The sequence below is a fragment of the Perissodus microlepis genome, chromosome 23 (assembly GCF_051167445.1).
Source record: "Perissodus microlepis isolate ML-2025 ecotype Zambia chromosome 23, ASM5116744v1, whole genome shotgun sequence".
Lineage (NCBI taxonomy): Eukaryota > Metazoa > Chordata > Actinopteri > Cichliformes > Cichlidae > Perissodus > Perissodus microlepis.
Window position 1 is genome coordinate 40294232 of NC_140482.1, and position 22044 is coordinate 40316275.

At 42.2% G+C, this 22044-nt stretch overlaps 1 protein-coding gene across 2 annotated transcripts; it reads left to right on the top strand.

The window, feature by feature from the left end:
* The first annotated feature begins 10889 nt into the window (after nt 1-10889).
* On the top strand, nt 10890-20273 carry LOC146362179 (vitamin D3 hydroxylase-associated protein-like). Of its 2 annotated transcripts, XM_084922456.1 has the most exons (15): nt 10891-11380; nt 12128-12241; nt 12356-12496; nt 12671-12804; nt 13212-13418; nt 13503-13543; nt 13662-13786; nt 13914-14039; nt 14175-14272; nt 14445-14544; nt 14733-14776; nt 14872-14911; nt 14987-15095; nt 15389-15534; nt 17374-20273. In XM_084922456.1, the coding sequence occupies exons 1-15, from the start codon at nt 11132-11134 to the stop codon at nt 17494-17496; spliced, it is 1797 nt and encodes a 598-aa protein (XP_084778582.1). In that variant the 5' UTR covers nt 10891-11131; the 3' UTR covers nt 17497-20273. The 2 variants fall into 2 exon arrangements, with proteins under 2 accessions (XP_084778581.1, XP_084778582.1); XM_084922455.1 differs by having other exon boundaries at nt 10890-11380; nt 13212-13543.
* Nucleotides 20274-22044: the final 1771 nt, after the last annotated feature.

Here is a 22044-nt window from a genome sequence, read left to right on the forward strand (position 1 = left end):
CCAGCAGCCTGGCCGCCACGTCCAGCGCGCCCAGCAGCTCAACCGCCACGTCCTGCACGGCCAGCACATCAGGAATCGTGGGTTGTGCTGGAGCTGGAGCTGCCACGCCGCCGCCACCAGACCCGTGGCCGTCCACCAGAGCTGCCGCGGAATCGCCACCGGACCCGTGGCCGTCCGCCGGAGCTGCCGCGCCATCGCCACTGGACCCGTGGCCGTCCGCCGGAGCTGCCGCGCCATCGCCACCAGATTTTTTTTTTCTCTTCTTTCTCTTTTTGAGTGCCCTTTCTCACTGTCCCTCTTCCTTTCTGTTTTTCTTTTCCTTCATCTTTCTTTTTCCCTTTCCTATCCCTCAGTCATGTCTGTCCTGTCTGTAACAACTGAAAATAAAATAAAATAAATAATAACAACAAAGGTTGATCAAATGGACCAATACGGCAAGGCCGTGATGATCCATTTGGCAAAGTAAATCCATTGAGTATCCTTGTTGGTCTTCAGACAACAATTCTGACGGCTAAAGAACCAAATGGGACAGGCAAAAAAAAAAAGTCTGTCTTGGTCTTTGGTTGATCAATAGGCTGGTGTGAAAAATTGCTGCCACACCACCCCCTCGGCCTGTGCTTCGAGGTTTCTGGTAGTTAGAATGACTCGGGGGTGTTGATTCATTTAAACGAACATAATCATCCTGCTGCAACCAGGTTTCTGTAAGCCAAAGTAAATCGATTTGTTGATCAATTATTAAGTCATGTACTAACAGAGACTTGGAGGAGAGAGACCTAATATTTAATAATCCACATTTCACTGTTTTACTCTTTGGTTCAGATGTGGATACTGTATTGTTCTTTCTTTGTGATTTTTTATGTTTAAGTTGTTTTCTGCTGGTTTTTAGTTTGCTTTTGTCTGTTTGGGAGCTGACACAGTCTCTATGGAGATGGGTTTTTGGGGGGGTAGCAGGAGGAGAGAAGCTGCAGAGAGGCGTGTAAGACTGCAACTCTGCTTCCTGGTCCCAACTCTGGATAGTCATATTTTGGGGCGTTTAATAAATTTGTCCATATTTCTAGAAATAAGAGCTGCTCCATCCAAAGTGGGATGGATGCCGTCTCTCCTTGGACACCACTCAGACAGCCAGCAGTTTAAGGAGAACATGCGGCTAAACATGTCACTCCTGGTCTGACTGGGGAGGGGACCAGACAAAACTACAGAGTCCAACATTGTTTTGGCAAAGTTACACACCGATTCAATATTGATTTTGGGGGGCCTCCGATTGGCGTAACCAGGTGTCATCACTGCCGACGGGAACTATAATTTTACTGAATTTATGATTACCCTTAGCCAGCAGTTTTAAATTTCGTTCAGTGTCTCCTGCTCTGGCCCCTGGAAGACCAATGACTATGGTTGCTGGTGTGTAGCTTCACGTGTCTGAGAACAGAATCGCCAATTATCAAATTCTGATCTCCGGCGGGTGTGTCGCCGAGTGGGGAACAGCAATTAGACACATGAACAGGTTGATGGTGTACCTGGGGCTTCTGTTTAGGACTATGATTCCTTCTCACCATTACCCAATCATCCTGTTTCCCCAGCTTGTTACTGATAGAGTAACATTTTTTGGTGGAGGCATTGTGATGGTGTACATGCAGTCCTACCTACCCTGTTCAACACTTGAAGAATCACCTTGGACGTGCTGTCCATGCCAGAGTAACTAACACAACCACATTGTGTGACCGAGATGGCAACCAGCATGAAAAGGAGGTGCCAGGTTGTTGTGGTTGTGTATGGTTCTTCCACATGCTACCGAGGCCCCTTTTTAAAAATATTTAAACAGTTAAATTGTCATTATGTTTTGTTTCTATAGACATCAATGATCCAATCCAATAAATGACAACACACAACAGCAGAGTTAAGAGCAAGTTTTTCATGGACGCAGCCTGCTGCCATTTTCCTTCCTAATGTAGCACCACTTAAGAGGAAATAAACAGGATTTCTAGCTGTTCAAGATTTATTGCCAATTATTTCATGGGTGTTTTTAGTTTTTAGTTTGCGGTCAGTTGGGTCAAGGGGTCATTTTTGTTCATAATTTCGTTTAAAAGAAAATTAGAAACCAATGTCTGATTTTAATTTGTTATTTATTAATTAAATTTTGTTGTGTTTTTAATTGACTCAAAAAATGAAAATGCTTCACCCTTAGATATACAGAAGCTCCAAACCTTTGAGGACTGGTTATTTGGAAATCAATGGCTACATACAACCCTCTCCAAGCATTGCCTGAGGTGTGTGAGAGTTGGAAGCACTGTTAGAGGAAGCAGGGCAAACAGTAAGTTGTCCCCACACACACGTATTATCATTGTCGAGTCAGCTATGTAATGTAAGTTGTATATGTTCAGTGTTGTCATTTCTGTCTTTTGCTGGTCCCTTACTATCCACTGAAGATTGATCAAATTGCCCCAAACTAATGATAAAGGGTTTAGTGGCAGATGGAGGTACCGCCCTGCTACAAAAACTGTGAGTTGATCCTTTTAACAAATTACTTCATATGTTCTTCTTAACTTCATCATCTAGTACATACAGATTTGTTTTCAGTGCTTAACACTAAACATGACCATTCTGTCAATGTCTTTATTAGCATATGTTGATGTTGTGCATTTTAAAGCTTTGTCATTACAGTTTATCACAGTTTGTCTGCTTTTAGCCACCAAACATCCATTAATAAACCATATTATCTTTCCACCAATCACTTTTTTTTTTTTTTAGGAAACTATAATCCTTAGTAAATTAGTAGAACAACATACAAGTGAACAAATATGGTGCACAAAAGGAAGAGACCATATTGAAGTCACAGGGTGTCTTGATACAGCAATGTCAAAGAATAAGATTCACATGGAGATCAAAAGTATGGTTGAGAAAGGTCATAAGTTAAGAAATGCATCCGAGTTACCGTTTCAGTGATTGTAGGAAACATATGCAAGGTTTTCTACCACTAGTCTGAATGCACAAACTAGTTTGCAGTAAGCAATTTTTATGTTTTGTGTTGTATGTCTTAATGTTGTTTTGATAGTGATAATTAATTAATGCTAATAATTATAGATAATTGTAAGATAGCAGTGAGGATAGTGGTAAAGGTTTACTATGGTCATACATGGTTACACAGTTTCAGAATGTTCTTGCTATGTTTCCTTTCACTAAAATATATTTTGCATGACAGCCACGGGAAGCCGACGGGTAAAGTGATCGGTTTTTATCGGATTCCGTCGTGGAAGAGAAATTGTTCAAGTCGTGTTTTCGAAGTAACAAAGAGCTGACGGATGGCCTGGATTGCAGACCAAATATAACGTTCCAGAACACTCCAGCTCACATGTTAGTCTGCTCCAAGCATTTCTACAAAGGTAAGTCTTCTGTTGTAGTTATTACCTAATTTATCATAACATAATTGTTGATGTACGTTACAAATAAGTCTTATATTGATATGAATTGAATTCGTTGCGCTATGCTGCTTTGTTCGCTGTGGTTTTGCGGGCTAATGTTTGTTGTCTTTTGTAGGAAAACCAGCCTACAAAATGCAAGAATGCGATCCAGACAGCCTCCACCAGTGTGTGAATGTAAGAGTGAATGAATAATGGAATTGTAAAGTGCTTTGGGTGCGAGACCAAACAAAAAACAAGGAGCACAAGAGTCCAAAAACGCAGGAAAGCACATCAAGAGCCAAAACAGTTCAGGGGGCCGACCGTGCGGACAGCAAAGGCGGCGACGGGCAAACAGTTCTGGAGGCCGACCGTGCACACGGCAACGGTGGCGACGGGCAAACAGTTCTGGAGGCCGACCGTGCACACGGCAACGGCGGCGGCGCAGGCAAAACCACCAGGATTCACCAGGTGACGACTGAACAGACCTCCCCGGACCACCAGCAGACGTGAGGATGCGCTGGCTGGGTCCTCCAGGACCCCCAGCTAATGAGGCGCGGTGCTGGGTGGGCTCCTCGGACCCTCCAGCTGACAAAACTTGAGACTGGCTGGGTTCTCCCGAACCCCCAGCAGACGAAACTTGAGGCTGGACGGGCTCCCCAGGCCCTCCAGCCGACGAGGCAGGACGCTGGCTGGGTTCACCCAAACCCCCAGCTAACGAAACTTGAGGCTGGACGGGCAACTCAGGCCCTCCAGCTGACGACACTTGAGGCTGGACGGGCAACTCGGGCCCTCCAGCTGACGACACTTGAGGCTGGACGGGCAACTCAGGCCCTCCAGCTGGAGTAGATGCAGGGCCAGAGGCAATAGGGACCCCTGACTGAGGGTGAAGATGAGTGGCTGACTGAGCAGATGACAAAGCTAATGATTCCTCTACTAACTGCGCTACTTACTGGGCTATGGACTGTAACAAGGTTTGGAGAAAGTCTGATTGTGGTAGAGCCTGAGCTATGGGTAGCGGGGGTGAAGACTGAGCTACAGGTGACTGAATTTGAGATGAAAGCGGTGGTGGAGTAGGTGACTGGGCTACAGGCGGCTGCTGAGCAGGGAACACTGGACACTGGGCTACAGGTGGCTGCTGAGCAGGGGACACTGGAAACTGTGCTACAGGTGGCTGCTGAGCAGGGAACACTGGACACTGAGCTACAGGCGGCTGCTGAGCAGGGAACACTGGACACTGGGCTACAGGTGGCTGCTGAGCAGGGAACACTGGACACTGAGCTACAGGTGGCTGCTGAGCAGGGGACACTGGAAACTGTGCTACAGGTGGCTGCTGAGCAGGGAACACTGGACACTGAGCTACAGGTGGCTGCTGAGCAGGGAACACTGGACACTGAGCTACAGGTGGCTGCTGAGCAGGGGACACTGGAAACTGTGCTACAGGTGGCTGCTGAGCAGAAAACACAGGAAACTTAGCTGAAGGTGGCTGATGAGCAGCTAACTGAACTGAAGGTGGCTGCTGGGCAGCTAACTGAACTGAAGGTGGCTGCTGGGCAGCTAACTGAGCTGAAGGTGTGGAAATGAAAACTGCACCAGTCCGTACTACAGGAGAGAATAGAAGTGTGGTTGGGTGATGATGGCGAGGGTTGCATTTTTTCTTCAAGGATGGATCAAACGATTTGGCGATAAACCTTGGCAAAAAATGCTGCTGTCGTTGAGAGTACCAAGTGGCAAGGGCCTCCAGGAGAACAACTGAATCCTCTTTCTCAGGGCCGCCCATGCCAAACAGTTCAACCTGAAACGACAATAGATTGCGTTGGCCTGTACAGGAGGTAAAGGAAAAAAAATTAACAACAGCTGTGAAATGGAACAGTCCAAATCACCAAAGTAAACTGGACCTGGGCTTGTTGCAGGGATCTGAAGTTACTAAACATTTTGTGAGTGTATGCACTCACACTTAGGACCATATAATAATAAATATGTGCGTGATGAAAGTTGGGCAGCACGCTAACGTCCTTACTCCACTATGCTCGTATGGGTCTGACCCTTTCACTCCTTAGATTTTTTTTCCTCGTACTTTTCTTTTTTTTTTTTGCCTTTTCGTCAAGTCTGTCTTTGTACGGACCTGCCGTGCTCACCGTCGTTTTGTACATAACTGTTTTTGGGGCAAATAAAATGCAAGTAGGGATTAAAACCGCAGAATTAATGATTACCAGTGCTGGAAATGCTAGCGATTGATGCAGTGTTTTGATTTTGTTGCCACTCGTACCTACAATGCAATGCGCGAAATTCACGTGGTCTGTCAATCTCTATGGACTGATTCTTATATAGCACTTTTCTGCTCTACCGAAGTACTCAAAGCGCTGTATACAACATGCCACATTCACCCAATCACACCCATTCTCACAAGCACTGACTCAACTTTGCTTTGCTGTAAATGTTAACTAAATGTGTCATAAACACTTGAGCATGCGCTGCAAGTATAATGTGCATATGGTTTAAAGGTTAAAGAAATGTTGACCAATAAAATTAACTTTCTTAATGCTGTAGAGAAAATATAATATAATATAATATAATATAATATAATATAATATAATATAATATAATATAATATAATATAATATAATATCCATCCATCCATCTTCATCCGCTTTATCCGAGGCCGGGTCGCGGGGGCAGCAGCCTAAGCAGAGAGGCCCAGACCTCCCTCTCCCCAGCCACCTCCTCCAGCTTATCCGGGGGAACACCAAGGCGTTCCCAGGCCAGCCGAGAGATATAATCTCTCCAGCGTGTCCTGGGTCTGCCCCGGGGCCTCCTCCCGGTGGGACATGCCCGGAACACCTCACCTAGGAGGCGCCCAGGAGGCATCCTTGTCAGATGCCCGAACCACCTCAGCTGGCTCCTTTCGATGTGGAGCAGCAGCGGCTCTACTCTGAGCCCCTCCCGGATGGCCGAACCTCTCACCCTATCTCTAAGGGAGAGGCCAGCCACCCTTAGGAGGAAGCTCATTTCCGCCGCTTATATCCGCGATCTCGTTCTTTCGGTCACTACCCACAGCTCGTGGCCATAGGTGAGGGTAGGGACGTAGATCGACCGGTAAATTGAGAGCTTCGCTTTTACACTCAGCTCCCTCTTCACCACGACGGACTGGTGCAGCGTCCGCATTACTGCAGCTGCAGCCCCAATCAGTCTGTCGATCTCCGGCTCCCTTCTCCCATCACTCGCGAACAAGACCCCGAGATACTTGAACTCCTCCACTTGGGGCAGGAACTCATCCCCGACCCGGAGTGGGCACTCCACCCTTTTCCGGCTGAGAACCATGGCCTCAGATTTGGAGGTGCTGATCCTCATTCCCGCTGCTTCACACTCGGCTGCGAACCGTTCCAGTGCGAGCTGGAGGCCCCCACCCGATGAAGCCAACAGAACCACATCATCCGCAAAAAGCAGAGATGAGATTCTGGGGCCACCAAAGTGAAAGCCCTCCGCCACTTGGCTGCGCCTAGAAATCCTGTCCATAAAAATTATGAACAGAACCGGAGACAAAGGGCAGCCCTGGCGGAGCCCATCACCCACCGGGAACGAGTCCGACTTATTGCCGGCAATGCGAACCAAGCTCTTGCAATGGTTGTATAGGGATCGAATGGCCCGTAGCAATGGGCCAGACACCCCATACTCCCGCAACACCTCCCACAGGACACCCCGAGGGACACGGTCGAATGCCTTCTCCAAGTCCACAAAACACATGTAGACTGGTTGGGCAAACTCCCATGCACCCTCAAGTATCCTCGAGAGGATAAAGAGCTGGTCCAGTGTTCCGCAACCAGGACAAAAACCGCATTGTTCCTCCTGTATCCGAGGTTCGACTAGCGGACGAACTCTCCTTTCCAGCACCCTGGCATAGACTTTCCCAGGGAGGCTGAGGAGTGTGATCCCCCTGTAGTTGGAACACACCCTCCGGTCTCCCTTCTTAAAGATGGGGACCACCACCAGGGTCTGCCAGTCCAGGGGTACTGCCCCTGATCTCCACGCAACATTGTAGAGGCGTGTCAACCAGGACAGCCCTACAACGTCCAGAGCCTTCAGGAACTCGGGGCGGACCTCATCAACACCAGGGGCTCTGCCACCAAGGAGTTGTTTAACTGCCTCAGTGACCTCGCCCCCGGAAATTGGCGGGTCATTCCCCTCATCCCCAGACTCTGCTTCCTCCTCGGAAGACGTGTCAGTGGGATTTAGGAGGTCCTCGAAGTATCCCTTCCACCGCCTGACAATTTTCTCAGTCGACGTCAACAGCGCTCCGCCAGCACTATACACAGTGCAGGTAGAGCACCGCTTTCCCCTCCTGACGGTTTGCCAGAATCTCTTCGAGGCAGTCCGAAAGTCTTTTTCCATGGCCTCTCTGAACTCCTCCCACACCTGAGTTTTTGCTATGTATAATATAATATAATATAATATAATATAATATGTTGTCTGTCGCTGTTAGGTTTAATGTATGTGTTGTAGGTTGCCATTTAAAAAGCTACACAATGCCATTTAGAAAGCTAGAATGCTTCTGTTTGCTATCTAGGTAACCTACGCATATGACTACGTGCATGACATTGATAAGGGGAACAAGCAGCCTTGAGAAGAACAGATTCTACCAACAACAATCTGGGAGAGCTGCACTCCCATCATATAACCACACACAATGTATAATCATGCTTGCACAGCACAATCACACTTTGTAACCAGTTATAGTAATTTCTCATAGGTAATACAGCAACAAGCTTTATGAATATTCATGTGTGTAACCAATAAAAACAGCCTGCAGAGGGAAAGCAAGTTGAAGTGGGCTGGAGACAACTGCTTCTGTCTCGCGAGTGAAAATTTGAGCTCTGTGTGACCTCGTTCCTGGGTGAGCTTCTGTTTATCCAGCAGTATCAGGGGTAAAACTCTGACAGTCGCTCCCTTATGACCTTATGATATGTCACGGTGTGCCCTGACAGCACTCGCTTTTTGGCTCAAGCTTTATTTAGGAAGCAATCAATTTATTCATATAGCACTTTCAGACAACTCCCAGCTGAAAACAAGGTGCTGTACACTTGACATAAAAAACCCTATAAATTAATTTAAAATAAAAAATAATAATAATAATGATAATCAAAATTCAATTAAAACAATAAAATCAGCACATTAGATTAAATTAAAGCAGTTTGACCCTGTTTGCCTATGTTTTCTGGGACATCAGTAAGGATGCTCTTCCTTAACTTCAGCTTGGCCTTCAATACCATCATCCCAGACATCCTTATAGCCAAGCTGGTAAACTTGGACTTCCAAAAACTTTCTCACAGACCGTTCACAATCAGTCGAGATTGGCAACCAGAGATCATACACCCTGAACATCCTGCCCTCTGGAAAAAGGTTCAGGTCCATCAGGTTCAAAACCAATAGACTACATAACTGCTTCTTCCCATGCCAGGCCTGCCAGGGCTCTGCTAGGACCAAACACAATCACCTCTGTTTTGCTTGAATTACATTTTAAAAAGTTTAGGGCCATACATGTTTTAATATCTTCTAGACATGCCAGAAGCGGTTTAATGGAGAAAGCATCTTTCTGCTTCAGAGGCAGATAAATCTGGCAGTTGTTGGCAGTGGAAGGATAATCCATGCCTTCTAAGAATGGGGTAAATGGGCTGTAAATGTAATGAAAAGGGCAGAGGCCTTAGAATTGCGAACCTCAAACTGAAGAGCAGCAGAAAAGGTTTCATACACTAAAAAGTTAACACAGTTCTGACAGAAAGATAAGACCTAAACCAATTCAAAGCAGTACCATGAATGCCTGCAAGACAGGTTTCTTGGGTTGTACTAGGGTTGTACTACTGCATGCTTAAAATGAGCAGGGACTACACCAGATATCAAACTGCTGTTTATAATAGTAAGAACAGCCTGCCCTAGGCAATCTCCTTTAAAAATCGTTGAGGGACAGTATCATTTGGAGAACCAGAGGGCTGAACACAGCAAAAAAACTAGATGATAGTAGCACTGAAAATCATCATAGACCTGCACAACACTGACAACACCTCTTTATTGTGGTAACATGAGACTGTATCATTGAGGCCTGAGTTTTGCGAACCTATTGATGACATTTTCAGGGTCAATATTATTCAAGTATTGCTTTTCAATACATAATTTGCACCATATTATTTTTTAATTCTACCAAAGTACACTATTTAGATTCAGAAAAGTTTACATAACTATTTAGCCTTGTTGTGCAAACAAGCCTGCATAACTTAATAAATATAGAATTTGAAAAATAACAAACCTAAAAAGATACACTAGGGACTGGATACATGTTCTGATGAGTTTTGGCAAACAACCATTTGACTAACATGTCTGTCTCACCTGCTCTTGTTCCCTCTCTGTTCCTCTCTCTCCCTCTTTGTGCTGACAATCAAGCCAAACACCAACATCATCAAATATACAGTTTACATACTCTTCAGGTAAAAACACAAACACTTTTTTAATTGTAAAACATCAAATCAGACTAAATGTTTATTTATTTTAGATTGATAAATATAAAAAAACACATTTGTTAAATTTCAAAGTAAAGAGAGAAATTGTCTGTATTTTTTAATTGCAAATGGAACCCAAATTGTATTCAAAATTGAGCCACACTTATGGAGCTCCACAATTCTTTTCCTGGTGTCTTGGTTGATATCTCTTGATTTTCCCATGTCAAAGAAACAGGCTCTGTGTTTTGGGGGTGTCTTATATGCATCCACGTGGACTCTACTAACCTATCAGAAGTTTCTTAAGCTCAGAATGGAATCGTCTGGAGTTTTCTTATTAATTAAAGACACAATAAACTTAGTGCATATATACTCCTAAATTTGATGAAAGTGATAAAAAATAGACATCTCTCTCTCTCTCTCTCTCTTTACTCTGACATTTAACTAATTGAAAAAATATTTCAATATTTATTTATCTAAAACAAAAAAAATTACTAAATTGATGTTCAACAGTAAAAAAATTTTTTTATGTTTTTTTCCCCCTAAAGTGTAAATATCTGGTTTCAACTGTGAATATACTGCTGTGTACTGAAATTCCTCTTGTTTTGCATAGAAATATACTGAACAACATACAAAGCATAATATATAAAATATCATCTACCTGAGTTATTTCTTTGAAAGAAGCCCCTTATGTCCATTGTTGTGGTCATCAGTACATAACTGAAACCGATTTAGAGTGCTTTATTTAGCCGTGGAGGGTAACAACTGAAAATATGAAATAAACATACATGTAAGCTAAGACTGAAAAAAACAGCATTGTTGTTCGGCTTTTCATTTCGCCATTTGTTGATTCACTCGAAGAGCAAGTAACGTAATATGGGTCAAGTGATCAGTTTGATATCAATCTTTTGTGATACACCGTCATATTTACATTATTTGTACAGTAGGAATGATTTGCTTTGGTACCTGGTCAAACTTAAGCTCTCCTCTGTCTGCACTTCTACAGCAAACTCGCAGGCAGCAGCTTCTCCCCCCTCGCTCACGTGCGTAAGTGCTGTGCTCAGTCGGCTGAGCTCGGATCATACCAAATTTAGGGGGAATTTGCGCGCTATGTGCCTCGAATATTGTGTAGTTTTTGTTTTATACAGTTGTCAGTCAGGCATCTAACTATGAAATAAACTAGATTCCAAAAGACCCTGGGCTTCTGAAACAACCCGGGCTTAAGCCCAGTAAGCCCCCCTACCCGCTCCGCCGATGATTTATAGACCTAGGACAAAGACGAAAACCACGCAGAACACTGAACTGTTTATTAAGAGAGTGAAGATGGACAACTGGACAGCGGCTCTGCTCACTGGTGTTGCCTGCATTGTGGGATACCTGGTTGTGCGGGTGAAAAAGATCAACAGCCTCCGACAGGCGGAGGAAAAGATCAAGAGAGCCAGAAACAGGAGAGATGAGAGCTTGCAGCGCGCAGAGCAGGCGGTGCTCCGGTACAAACAGTCGGTGAGAGTTCAGAGCTTTAAACACTGAAATGTTTTTTTTCTTTAGATAGAAATCAAAACAAATTATGTGCTTTTAGTTCAGACCTGGCGGAGGTTTAGTTATTAATTATCAAATTGCTGACACTTTTTTGTCGACATGCTTACTTGGGCTGTTATGGCACCGCTATAATAGCGGACACAATTCCATACATACAATTCCATGGTTCTATGAACTCACCTAGCCAGCATTAGTCCAATTCGGTCCAAAGTCCATCAACTTGCTTGCAGCTGCGTTATTCTCCGAGTACGCCACAGCAAGGAGAGGACGGACGAGCACTCTGATTGGCTAATGGATTGTCCCCAGTGGGGCTCATGCTCCTTCCATGCTGGCAGGAGGGCTTTTAAACATGAGCATTAAAATAAAAGTTAAAAGCACACCAATAATATGCAGCTATTCTAGGTTGTTTGTTTGATTTTGGTCCATATTGACACAATAGCATTACCAGTTGCAGTTGATTTGTTGGTTGCACATCAGTGATGTAAATCTCCTGTTCCACCACATCCTAAGGGTGCTCTGTCAGATTGAAATCTGGTGATTGTGGAGACCATTTAAGCACTGTGAATTGTCATTGTCACGTTTGACAGAGTTTGTAAAGAAGTGGAAAATGGCCAAATGACAAATCCAGAATCTCTACATTCATATGCTTTTATTTGTTTGCTGCAGCTTTTTTAATGACATAATGATTCTGTGTGGGTCTGTGTCTTCTAGCATCCGACAACTGACTCTGCTTTCATCCTGACACTCTCCCTGTCTGAGCTGACACAGCAGCTGAAGGAAGGCTCACTTACCCCTGAGGATGTGCTTTACTCTTACATGGAAAAGGTTCAATGTTTCCAACAAGAGTTCAATATTTTACAGAGTGACTACAAAGATCAAGGTCCCTTCAAGGTAAATAAGTTAATCTCAAACTGTCTGTGCTTGTTTCCTTTCCAACAGACTCTGGCTGTAAACAAAAAGCTGAACTGCTGCACTGAAGTTTTGCTGGAGAGTTTGGACCAGCTGACAACTGTTGGCTCCAACAAGGATGGTCTCTTGTACGGAGTTCCAGTTAGCATCAAAGAAAATCTTGCATTTAAGGTATTACGAAGGTTAAATAATGTAAATATCAATTGCAGGCCTTCTGGTCAGTATTTCTAACTAATTTCTATGTTATGTCTAACTTATAGCATTCCCAAGCATTATTATTCACATCTTCGAAGCACCATTATCATCTTTTTTCTTCTTTCTTTCTCTTTTTTTTCACAACACAAGAATCATGACTGTTCTTGTGGTGTGGTCATTAACCTGGACAAGCCCGCTGAAAAGGACAGTGTGCTTGTTCAAGTCCTGAAGAAACAAGGAGCTATTCCCTTTGTGAAAACCAACTTGCCTCAAGGTCTTTTGAGGTAAATCTTTTATCGGTGATTGGCATAAATCTAGAGCCAATTTAAAAATACCGGTGTCTGCCATTTCTGCCCGTCGGCCTCCTAGATGCACCTATGGCATAAATTTGAAAATCCGGGTAATTTTTAGAAAAGCTGACCTATGACCTTAAGGTCGAAGTCATTGAGATTCAAAGTCATCCAAGATTTTTATATGATACACCAATTCGAAATTCCTATGTCACCTCACTTAATTCTGGAGTTATCACATTCACAAACTTGGGTATCCACTCTGCCCACCTGGAGGGGTGATGATAATACCCCATCTGCCTTTTATGTCTGATGTGGTTAAAACTCATTCAGTTGTCTTTGCTATTCCACATGTGCATAACATGCAAAGACTTCTCACCTTCTTGTCTGTTCAAATTCAGCTGTGACTGCAGTAATCCTATCTACGGGCAGACTGTGAACCCTCATAACCCCCAGAAGACCTCTGGAGGTTCAACTGGTGGGGAGGGGGCTCTCATTGGGGGAGGGGGCTCCCTGCTTGGTATAGGCACTGATCTAGGTGGCAGTATCCGTATTCCTGCATCCTTCTGTGGAATCTGTGGTTTCAAACCAACAGCGGGTCGGCTCAGGTGGGTCTCATTCAGTCAGTTTCCTGGAAAATTATTATACATTGCTGAGAATAACTTTTATCTCACATTTTGTGTAATGATTAGTTCACAGGGAGTTTGTCCAACTTATAGAGGGCAAAAGTCAGGTAAGTGACATATCTACTTAGCATATATACAGAGTCAATATTGGGATACTGATAGACAGTCTGGGGAAAAAACAGTCAGGGAATTTTGTTTACTGCTTCTTGTTTCATGTTAAACTAGTGCTATCTTCACCTGGACCCATGGCAAGAGATGTGGACAGCCTGGCTCTGTGCATGCAGGCACTTCTTTGTGACCACATGTTTTCTTTGGACCCCACTGTTCCACCATTACCTTTTAACATGGAGGTGTGTCCTGTACTGTGGGATTCATGTCACTTGTTGATAATCGTTTTTTGTAATTGCCTGTGCATATATATGCATAAATGGTCTCATTTCATGTGAGCATTAAAAACAAAAAGTGATTCCCTCTTAGATATACAGAACCACCAAACCTCTAAGGATTGGTTGTTTGGAAAACGATGGCTACATGCATCCATCTCCAAGCATGGCCCGAGGCATTAGAGAGGTGAAAGGTCTGTTAGAGCAAGCAGGACACACAGTAAGACACACACACACACACACACACACACACACACACACACACACACACACACACACACACACACACAAAAACAAAAACATATAATAATCATTTTCAAGTCATGTTTTTTAATGTTGGCATTTGTTTCTCTAGTTGGTCCCTTACCATCCATTGAAGATGGATGAAATTTTCCCTGAACTAATGGTAAAGGGTTTTTTAGCAGATGGAGGTACCAGCCTGTTAACCAAACTGTGAGTTTTTTCTTTTAACAGTTTAGTTAATAGGTTTTTAATACCTAGAGATGCTGCCATTGTCTTCTTGAGCACACAATGGTGTTGACTGGTTTTGAAACTATTCCATTAATTAGTTAAGTATCTCAAAATAGGCTTTTTTCTTATGTGCTAATGAGCCCTTTCTTTTTAGGAAGGGGGGACCCGAGGACCCTTGTCTGAAGGGACAGTTTCATCGTTACCGTCTTCCTAAGTGGTATAAGACAATCCATTCATTTCTGCTCAAATCTAAGGTAAGCCCTCCAATTCTGTGACAGACACATACAAAAATAGTCAAATAGATGGTCTATTTATTTAAATCACCGGATTCAGTGATTTAGCAGAATAATGCATATCTATCTATCTATCTATCTATCTATCTATCTATCTATCTATCTATCTATATATCTATCTATCTATCTATCTATCTATCTGTCTGCAGTCTCCTCGTGTCTCTGCCAACATAAGGGCTCTTTGTGGAGTTCGGTGAGAAAGTATTCTTGAAATGTTTTATTTGTACTTCATCCTTTGTTAGATTTTCATATTATACATGTTCTAGGAATGATATGCTTTATTCTTAGATCTGTTCCTGAGCTGTGGAAGCAACATGCTGCTGTTGAGGTACGGTCAGCTGATGATGCATGGTCACGTATGAAAATCTGAAGATGAAATTGAGATTTCCTGTGTTTTCTTTAGGACTACATTCATGAGACAATAGCACATTGGAGGAGCTGCAACATTGATGTACTACTGTGCCCTGTGATTGGACCAGCCTACAACTTGTTTTACTGTAGCAAAATTCCAAGTATGATACACTGAGTACAAGTGACAACATAGTGTTCTGTTTATCACAGTTTGTCCAATTTCAGCCACAAAACACTTGTTGATAAACTCCCTGTTAGAGAATGGATTATTTTTTGTGATTTTGCATTGAATCACAGCACAACTTTGACTCTTTGATTGTAACTGCTTTTTTTTAACATTACTTTGGCAAGAGCAGCCTGACAGCCTTGACAAATAAATTTCAATATTAATTATTATATTGAATATTAATAAATATTCTACATAATAATATATTTATATTTTCTGTTATTTCAGCTGCTATTAGTTACACAGTTGTCTACAATCTCCTTAACTTTCCTGCGGGTGTAGTCACTGTTTCCACAGTGACCGGAAAGGATGAGGAGGAACTCAAGCACTATAAGGGCTGTTATCAGGACATGTGGGACAAACTCTTCAAAGAGGTAGGCAACATGTACCAGTGAGATAAGACTGATTGAAAACATAGTCACTCGTCAGTTTATTTGGAATGCTACACAAAGATGTGATTAAAAACATACAGATTACCAAGTAGGGATGGGAATAGATAAGAATTTAGCGATTCCAATTGCAAATCAGTTCTCTGATCTCATTGGGTTCTCATTGGCTCCACTTTGAGAACCACCATTTCTAAGCAGCGTATCAAAGACATTACACTCATGCAAATTAACTGCATTGTGTGAGGTCAAATGTTTCTGCCTGTTTGAGGTGTATCAAAGTTGGTGTCATTACTCAAAAAAGAGATAAAGAAAGAGGAAAGTAACACATGCCAGTGAGGGATGACTAATTGAACACATAGTGTAGTTTAAGCTACTGTGACAGCAGGTTTTCCTGCAGAAATAATCTTCTGGGAGACACAGATGTAAAGCTTAAACTATAGATAATTTACTATGGCTAGATGAGAGATATCATGTCTCCAGTGTAGCACATGCTTGGAATACCTCACCCAGAAGGTGTCCAGAAGGCATCCTAGTCAGATGCCCGAACCACCTCAACCGGCTCCTTTCAATGTAGAGAAGTGACAGATCTACTCTGGCTTCTCTCGGATGGCTGAACACCTCACACTACTTCTAAGGGAGAGTCCAGTAATCCTTTGGAGAAGGTTTGGATCCGCGATCTTGAACTTTCGGTCACAACCCAAAGCTCATGACCATACTCCTCCCTGACTCAAAGTAGGCACTCCGTCCTTTTCTGGCTGAAGACCACAGTCTCAGACTTGGAAGTGCAAATTCTTATACCCACCGCTCCAGTTAGAGCTGGATACCACAACCTGATGAAGCCAACAGGAGCACATCATCTGTCAAAAGCAGAGATGAGATTGAAATGAGTCATGCAGGAGTTGTTTAACTACATCAGTCAAGTGAGGGTACCAACCGTCTCAACCAGTCAGTGAGAACTCTAACATACAGGCAGCAAGACTGTAGCCACTGCCCATAAGTTTCATACATTACATTCCACCTCCTGCACGTGGGGGGCCTACAGGAGGGCTGCAAAGTAACTTAAATGTGAAAGTAAGGTTGAAGTGGACAGTCTTACTCTGTATCTGATTTATATGAATATGATAAATGAATGAATATTAGCAGATTATTTCAATTGTGCTGTTGTAGACACGGCCGTCAGAGTCATGTTCCTATTACACCTCTGCGAAGATTAAAAAAGGTTTGTTACTGCAATTTAGGCCTCTTGAAATATAAAAGAAAGAATATAAAGTACTAAATAGTTTTTGTTTTTCAAAATCAGCCATTCTCCATTTTGCCAATTTTACATTATATATATATATATATATATATATATATACATACACATATATGTGTGTGTGTGTGTGTGTGTGTGTGTCAGTGTGTGTCAGTCTCTTAATCTCCCCTAATAAATAAAGTCTTCTGAATCTGAATCTCGGTTGTGGGTAACTGCAACTGACAAATAAAGGCCATCTCATCTCATCTCATCTCATAAAGAATGTCCAATAATGGGCAACCCTCCAGTGCTTTCGGAAAGGTCATTGCCCAATTTAATCCATCCCACACAGAACCAAGAACTGAACCAGATCAGACTATTGTGACTCCAAAATTTGTCAGTGTTTTGTATCATTTCCTTGTGGTTCTGTCATTTATTGTCTCATCTTAGTCTTTTTGCAGGTCTTCTGGCCTTGCACTTATACACAATCTGTATCTGAAATTCCACAGTTTGTCAGTAGGTGAAGGCAAAAGACTATGGTATGTTCATCTGCTGAGCGTTAAGTGACAGGTGTGTTTTTTTGTGTTCAGGCAGTGACTGGAGGCGAGGGTCTGCCTGTGGCGGTCCAGTGTGTTGCTCTGCCGTGGCAGGATGAACTCTGCCTGCGCCTCATGAAGGAAGTGGAACAACTGGTCAAACAGAGCAAGAAGTAAAGCTGATTTCTTTCTGAGTCTCACATGAAAGACTGCAGACTTCAGAGGAGACATGTTAACTTGAGTTTTCCCCATAAATGCTATTTAAATGTGTCAAAGGGTTGAGCATCCTTTGCACTGCCAGTAGGGTTGACTGGGGTTGGTTGTCACACTGTTTCACTTGCATGCATTGTTGATGATTGAAACCCTTATATAGGATTGGTTGTCACGAGTTTTGGGCTTTGTTGTCACTTTGTTGTAATTATCAAGTGAGCTTCAGTAAAAAAAAATGTACAAAAAAAATGTAGAACTTTTTCAATTTTTTCAGATTGTAAGTTTGGAAATGGACACCACATAATGCCCTTTGTATTCAAACTGAGTTTGAACCAGTGATAATTATTGTGAATGTATTTTATGAGCAATGGAATTAAGGAATTTACAGCACGTAATAATGTAGCCAAAAAAACAACAGAAGAGAGCAGCTTCCACATTCCACGACTGTATTTTGAACTCATGTATTATTGATATTATTGAAAAAAAAGTTCCAGAAGTTCCATATAGCTTTTAGAAGACAGGCTTTTTATTCAAAACTTCCCAACAGGTAACCTGAGCAGTAGTGAGCAAGGCAGTTTAAACATGTGAGAATTAAAACTGACTCAACTGCTCCATGTTTTAAGTCTTGATGCACGCTAGATAATAAAGGTTTCTCCGTTTTAGGGTTGCTAGTCTTGATCTAGCAACCCTTTAACTTACTCAGCTACTCAAGTCAGTCATGACAAATGTATACCCCTTGATAAAAATATGACCTCTATAAACATTTTTCAATTCAATTCAATTTTCAATTCAATTTTATTTATATAGCTCCAAATCACAACAACAGTCACCTCAAGGCGCTTTATGTTGTACAGTAGATCCTACAATAACAGATACAGAGAAAAACCCAACAATCATATGACCCCCTGTGAGCAAGCACTTTGGCGACAGTGGGAAGGGAAAACTCCCTTTTAACAGGAAGAAACCTCCAGCAGAACCAGGCTCGCCCACTTTGCACCAGAAAGAGGAAACCAGCGGATGTCGCGCTAAACAACAGCAGCACGTTTAAGCTTGATCAGCTGTTGTTAGAATTTATTTAATATTACTTTCTAGTATCAGCTGATGTTTGCTGGAGCCACAGCTGTAAAGCTGCTGGTCATTATGTCGGTTTGGTGAGAGGGAAACATGAAAATGAAACCAGGAGATGTCCTTACTGAATCATCAGAGCTGAACAGGTGATGGAGAAACACGTTTACCTTTTAGGTGACATGAATGAACTGAAGGGAAGTTATGAACTGTTTCTGAGAGACAAATAACACCAGGATCCTTTTCTAAGTAGCCGACAGCTGGTAACTGTGCAGGGGCGGGTCTAGCAAAGTTTTGCCAGGGGGGCAGGTAGGGCATTAACAGGGAAAGGGGGGCACAAAGAAATACTTTTCTTTCATATTCTCATTTACGATGTCTACCTTTTAATAAATAATTATCTGAATCTTACAACCAAAGTTTTTATCTGATGTAAAATGTATAGAAATCCATTATTGTATTCAGTAAATATTAAGTCTAGTATATATCCTAGTAAGTTATGGTATTCTTTCCTTTGGGAAGGTACCATCTGTGCAGTCTGCAATTCTGTTGAAGAAAGATGTTAAATCTATTTAATTACTGGAGAAAAATAACAGATTTCTGTGCATTTGTTTTATACGTGCATTAAATTAAAATCGGTTTTGTCAGTTAAGCATCTTGAGGCAGAGGGTGGGGGAGTGGTTCCCTATTTTTCTTTCTTTTCTTTTTTTGCTGGGAGTTGGCAACCCTATTAGTGAGGTATATGTAATTATAAATTAGGTTGTTTTATAGTTTTGCTAAGTACTGTTTAGAATACCAGAATAGGGAGGATGGTGTAGGTTTAAGTTTATTATAAAGGCTTTATGGCTTTTCCTATAATACCATGGTGGGCCGGTAACTAGTCAAAATGCCCGGGCTGATTTTTTGTCCCAGTCCAGCCCTGATCAGCTGTGTTGGATCAATGACACATCTAAAACCTGCAGGACACCGACCCTCGAGGCCTGGAGTCGCCCACTCCTACTGTAGACATTAAAAAGTCCATAGGAGAGATGGTAGCTGATTAAACAAGTGTTATGAGATAATAATAAAATGCAAAGATTAATGACAGTGCTTGAAACCATAAGGGAACACAACTGTGAGAAATAAACTTTTCTCTGCCTGTGAATCATTCCTTGCCTCTCTTCCTCCTTCCATCTCCTGATCTCATCTATCACTCTCCACTTGCTGTGAATCTGAGAACAAGGCACAATTTGCTATTACATTGATCTATTATTTAATTATCCACACTCTAAAACTCTTGCACCTAATTCATAATAAAGTAATAATAGAAAAATGTTATAGAACCAAAAGTTTGCTGGTGTGTTTATGTCTGGCAAAAGGTGTGGCAAAGGGCTGGGAGACCTGAAGTACCACTGACAGCCTAATTGGATAGCACCACATGCTTCATTGCCTGGGGGGTGTTTCATGTTTGTTTAATTGTCTTGCATTAGTTGGTTATATGGCAGCCATTTTATTTTCCCCGTGTGTGTCATTTGGTTTAGCTAAACCAGTATTTAAGTTCCCCCATTTCAGCAGGTCAGTTTATCTTATGTTTGTTTGAGGTTTTGTTAATTATTATCTTGAGTTTAGTCTATGACCTCTTTTATTGGTCTTCCTGTTTAAGTTTTGGCTTTGTTAAATATATCTTCATGTTTTTGGGTCAATAAAACCCCCTTTTTGAATTAAAACACCTGTGTCCTTTATGCTTTACTGCTTGGTCCCTGACAACTGGAATACCTCTGCAATGCAACAACTGGTACATGTGTTCATGTTACCTGTGCTCTTTTTATTCCAGCTGGTGAGGGATCCACTGCCTTTATCAGCCTCACACAGCTCATTTTGTCACCGTTTCCTCCTCATGTCCTCACAGGGCATGTCTGGACAATGTTATATCATGAGTAATAATTTTTATAAATTCTATATACATAAAATACACACACACACACACACACACACACACATACACGTACATAGCCTACTATGGCCACAAGTTTGCATCATGGTGCTGATCAAGAATCCTTCCCTTATTGTTTATTCCTAGTGCTATAATAATAAAGTAATTTTAAAAAATAAGTAATAAATATAAAATAAAGTATTTATGATGATTCAATTTGTTTGACTATTCACTCTGTGCAGGCAGAAAGCTTATTAAATGTTTAAACTGTAGAGATACAATCATTTTACTGCTGTAAAATCAGCATTTTTTCCTATTTAAAATATAAATCTAATATAATCTGCTTCTTAATGTATTTTCTTTAAAACACAGTGTTTTTTCATAATATCTTAATTACAATAATCCATAATTATGTGGATATGCATATTAGATCGTTTTAAATGAGATATAAGCCCTCCAGAAAGGCAGGGAAAGCCCTGTAAATTACTTTAAAACTAAATATGTTCCCTAAAACGGTGGACAGAGCTACAGACCCATGACATCCTTACCCAATTAACTAGTAGCTATGACCAGCACTATTTCACACAGCAGGCTCATTTGTTTCAGTTTATCATTTGTCACAAAACAGTTTACCAACGTGTACATATATGCTTAAACCTACACCGTACTCCCTATTCTGGTATTCTAAACAGTACTTACTGGAAATGAAATGAGAATAAGAAAGAAAAGTATTTCTTTGTGCCCCCCCTTTCCCTGTTAATGCCCTACCTGCCCCCCCTGGCAAAACTTTCCTAGACCCGCCCCTGCACAGTTACCAGCTGTCAGCTACATAAAAAAAGGATCCTGGTGTTATTTGTCTCTCAGAAACAGTTCATAACTTCCCTTCAACTCATTCATCTCACCTAAAAGGTAAACCTGTTTCTCCATCACCTGTTCAGCTCTGATGATTCAGTAAGAACATCTCCTGGTTTCATCTTCATGTTTCCCTCTCACCAAACCGATATCATGGCTCCAGCAAACATCAGTTGGTACTAGAAAGTAATATTAAATAAAATCTAACAACAGCTTCTCAAGCTTAAATGTGCTGCTCTTGTTTAGTGCGACGTCCGCTGGTTTCCTCTCTCTGGCGCAAATTGGGCAACAAACAAACAAGAGAGACGGGCCTTGCGACAGTAAAACCGATCAGCTGATCATTGATCAGTTTCATGATTGAAGTAGCAACATGAGAGGGAGGGGCAGAAAATGTGAGAAGAAGAGGCAGCTGTGCAGCTTAAAGACAGAATAATTACAGCTTTGTGTCTTTTTTTTCCCCATTCTAGCTGAAGTACGGGACCTTTCGTGTTCCTTTTCACCTCAATATGGAACTTTAAAGTTCAGCCTCCTCGGCTGTAATTGGTCCAGCCCAAAGTTGATCATGACCAATATTGCCAACTCACCACCTTTCATTGTTTATACCGTTAAAAAAACATCAGCCCATAGCACCGCCTCTGTCAGTGCGCCCCAGGGTGGCTGTGGCTACAACGTAGCTTGCCATCACCAGT

Excerpts from the sequence above, each read along its gene's own strand:
- LOC146362179 (XM_084922455.1), top strand. The coding sequence starts at position 11,132 with ATGATTTATAGACCTAGGACAAAGACGAAAACCACGCAGAACACTGAA. Across the intron at positions 12,242-12,355 it reads TTTACTCTTACATGGAAAAG|ACTCTGGCTGTAAACAAAAA; the intron begins GTTCAATGTTTC and ends CCTTTCCAACAG. Across the intron at positions 14,273-14,444 it reads ACCAGCCTGTTAACCAAACT|GAAGGGGGGACCCGAGGACC; the intron begins GTGAGTTTTTTC and ends CTTTCTTTTTAG.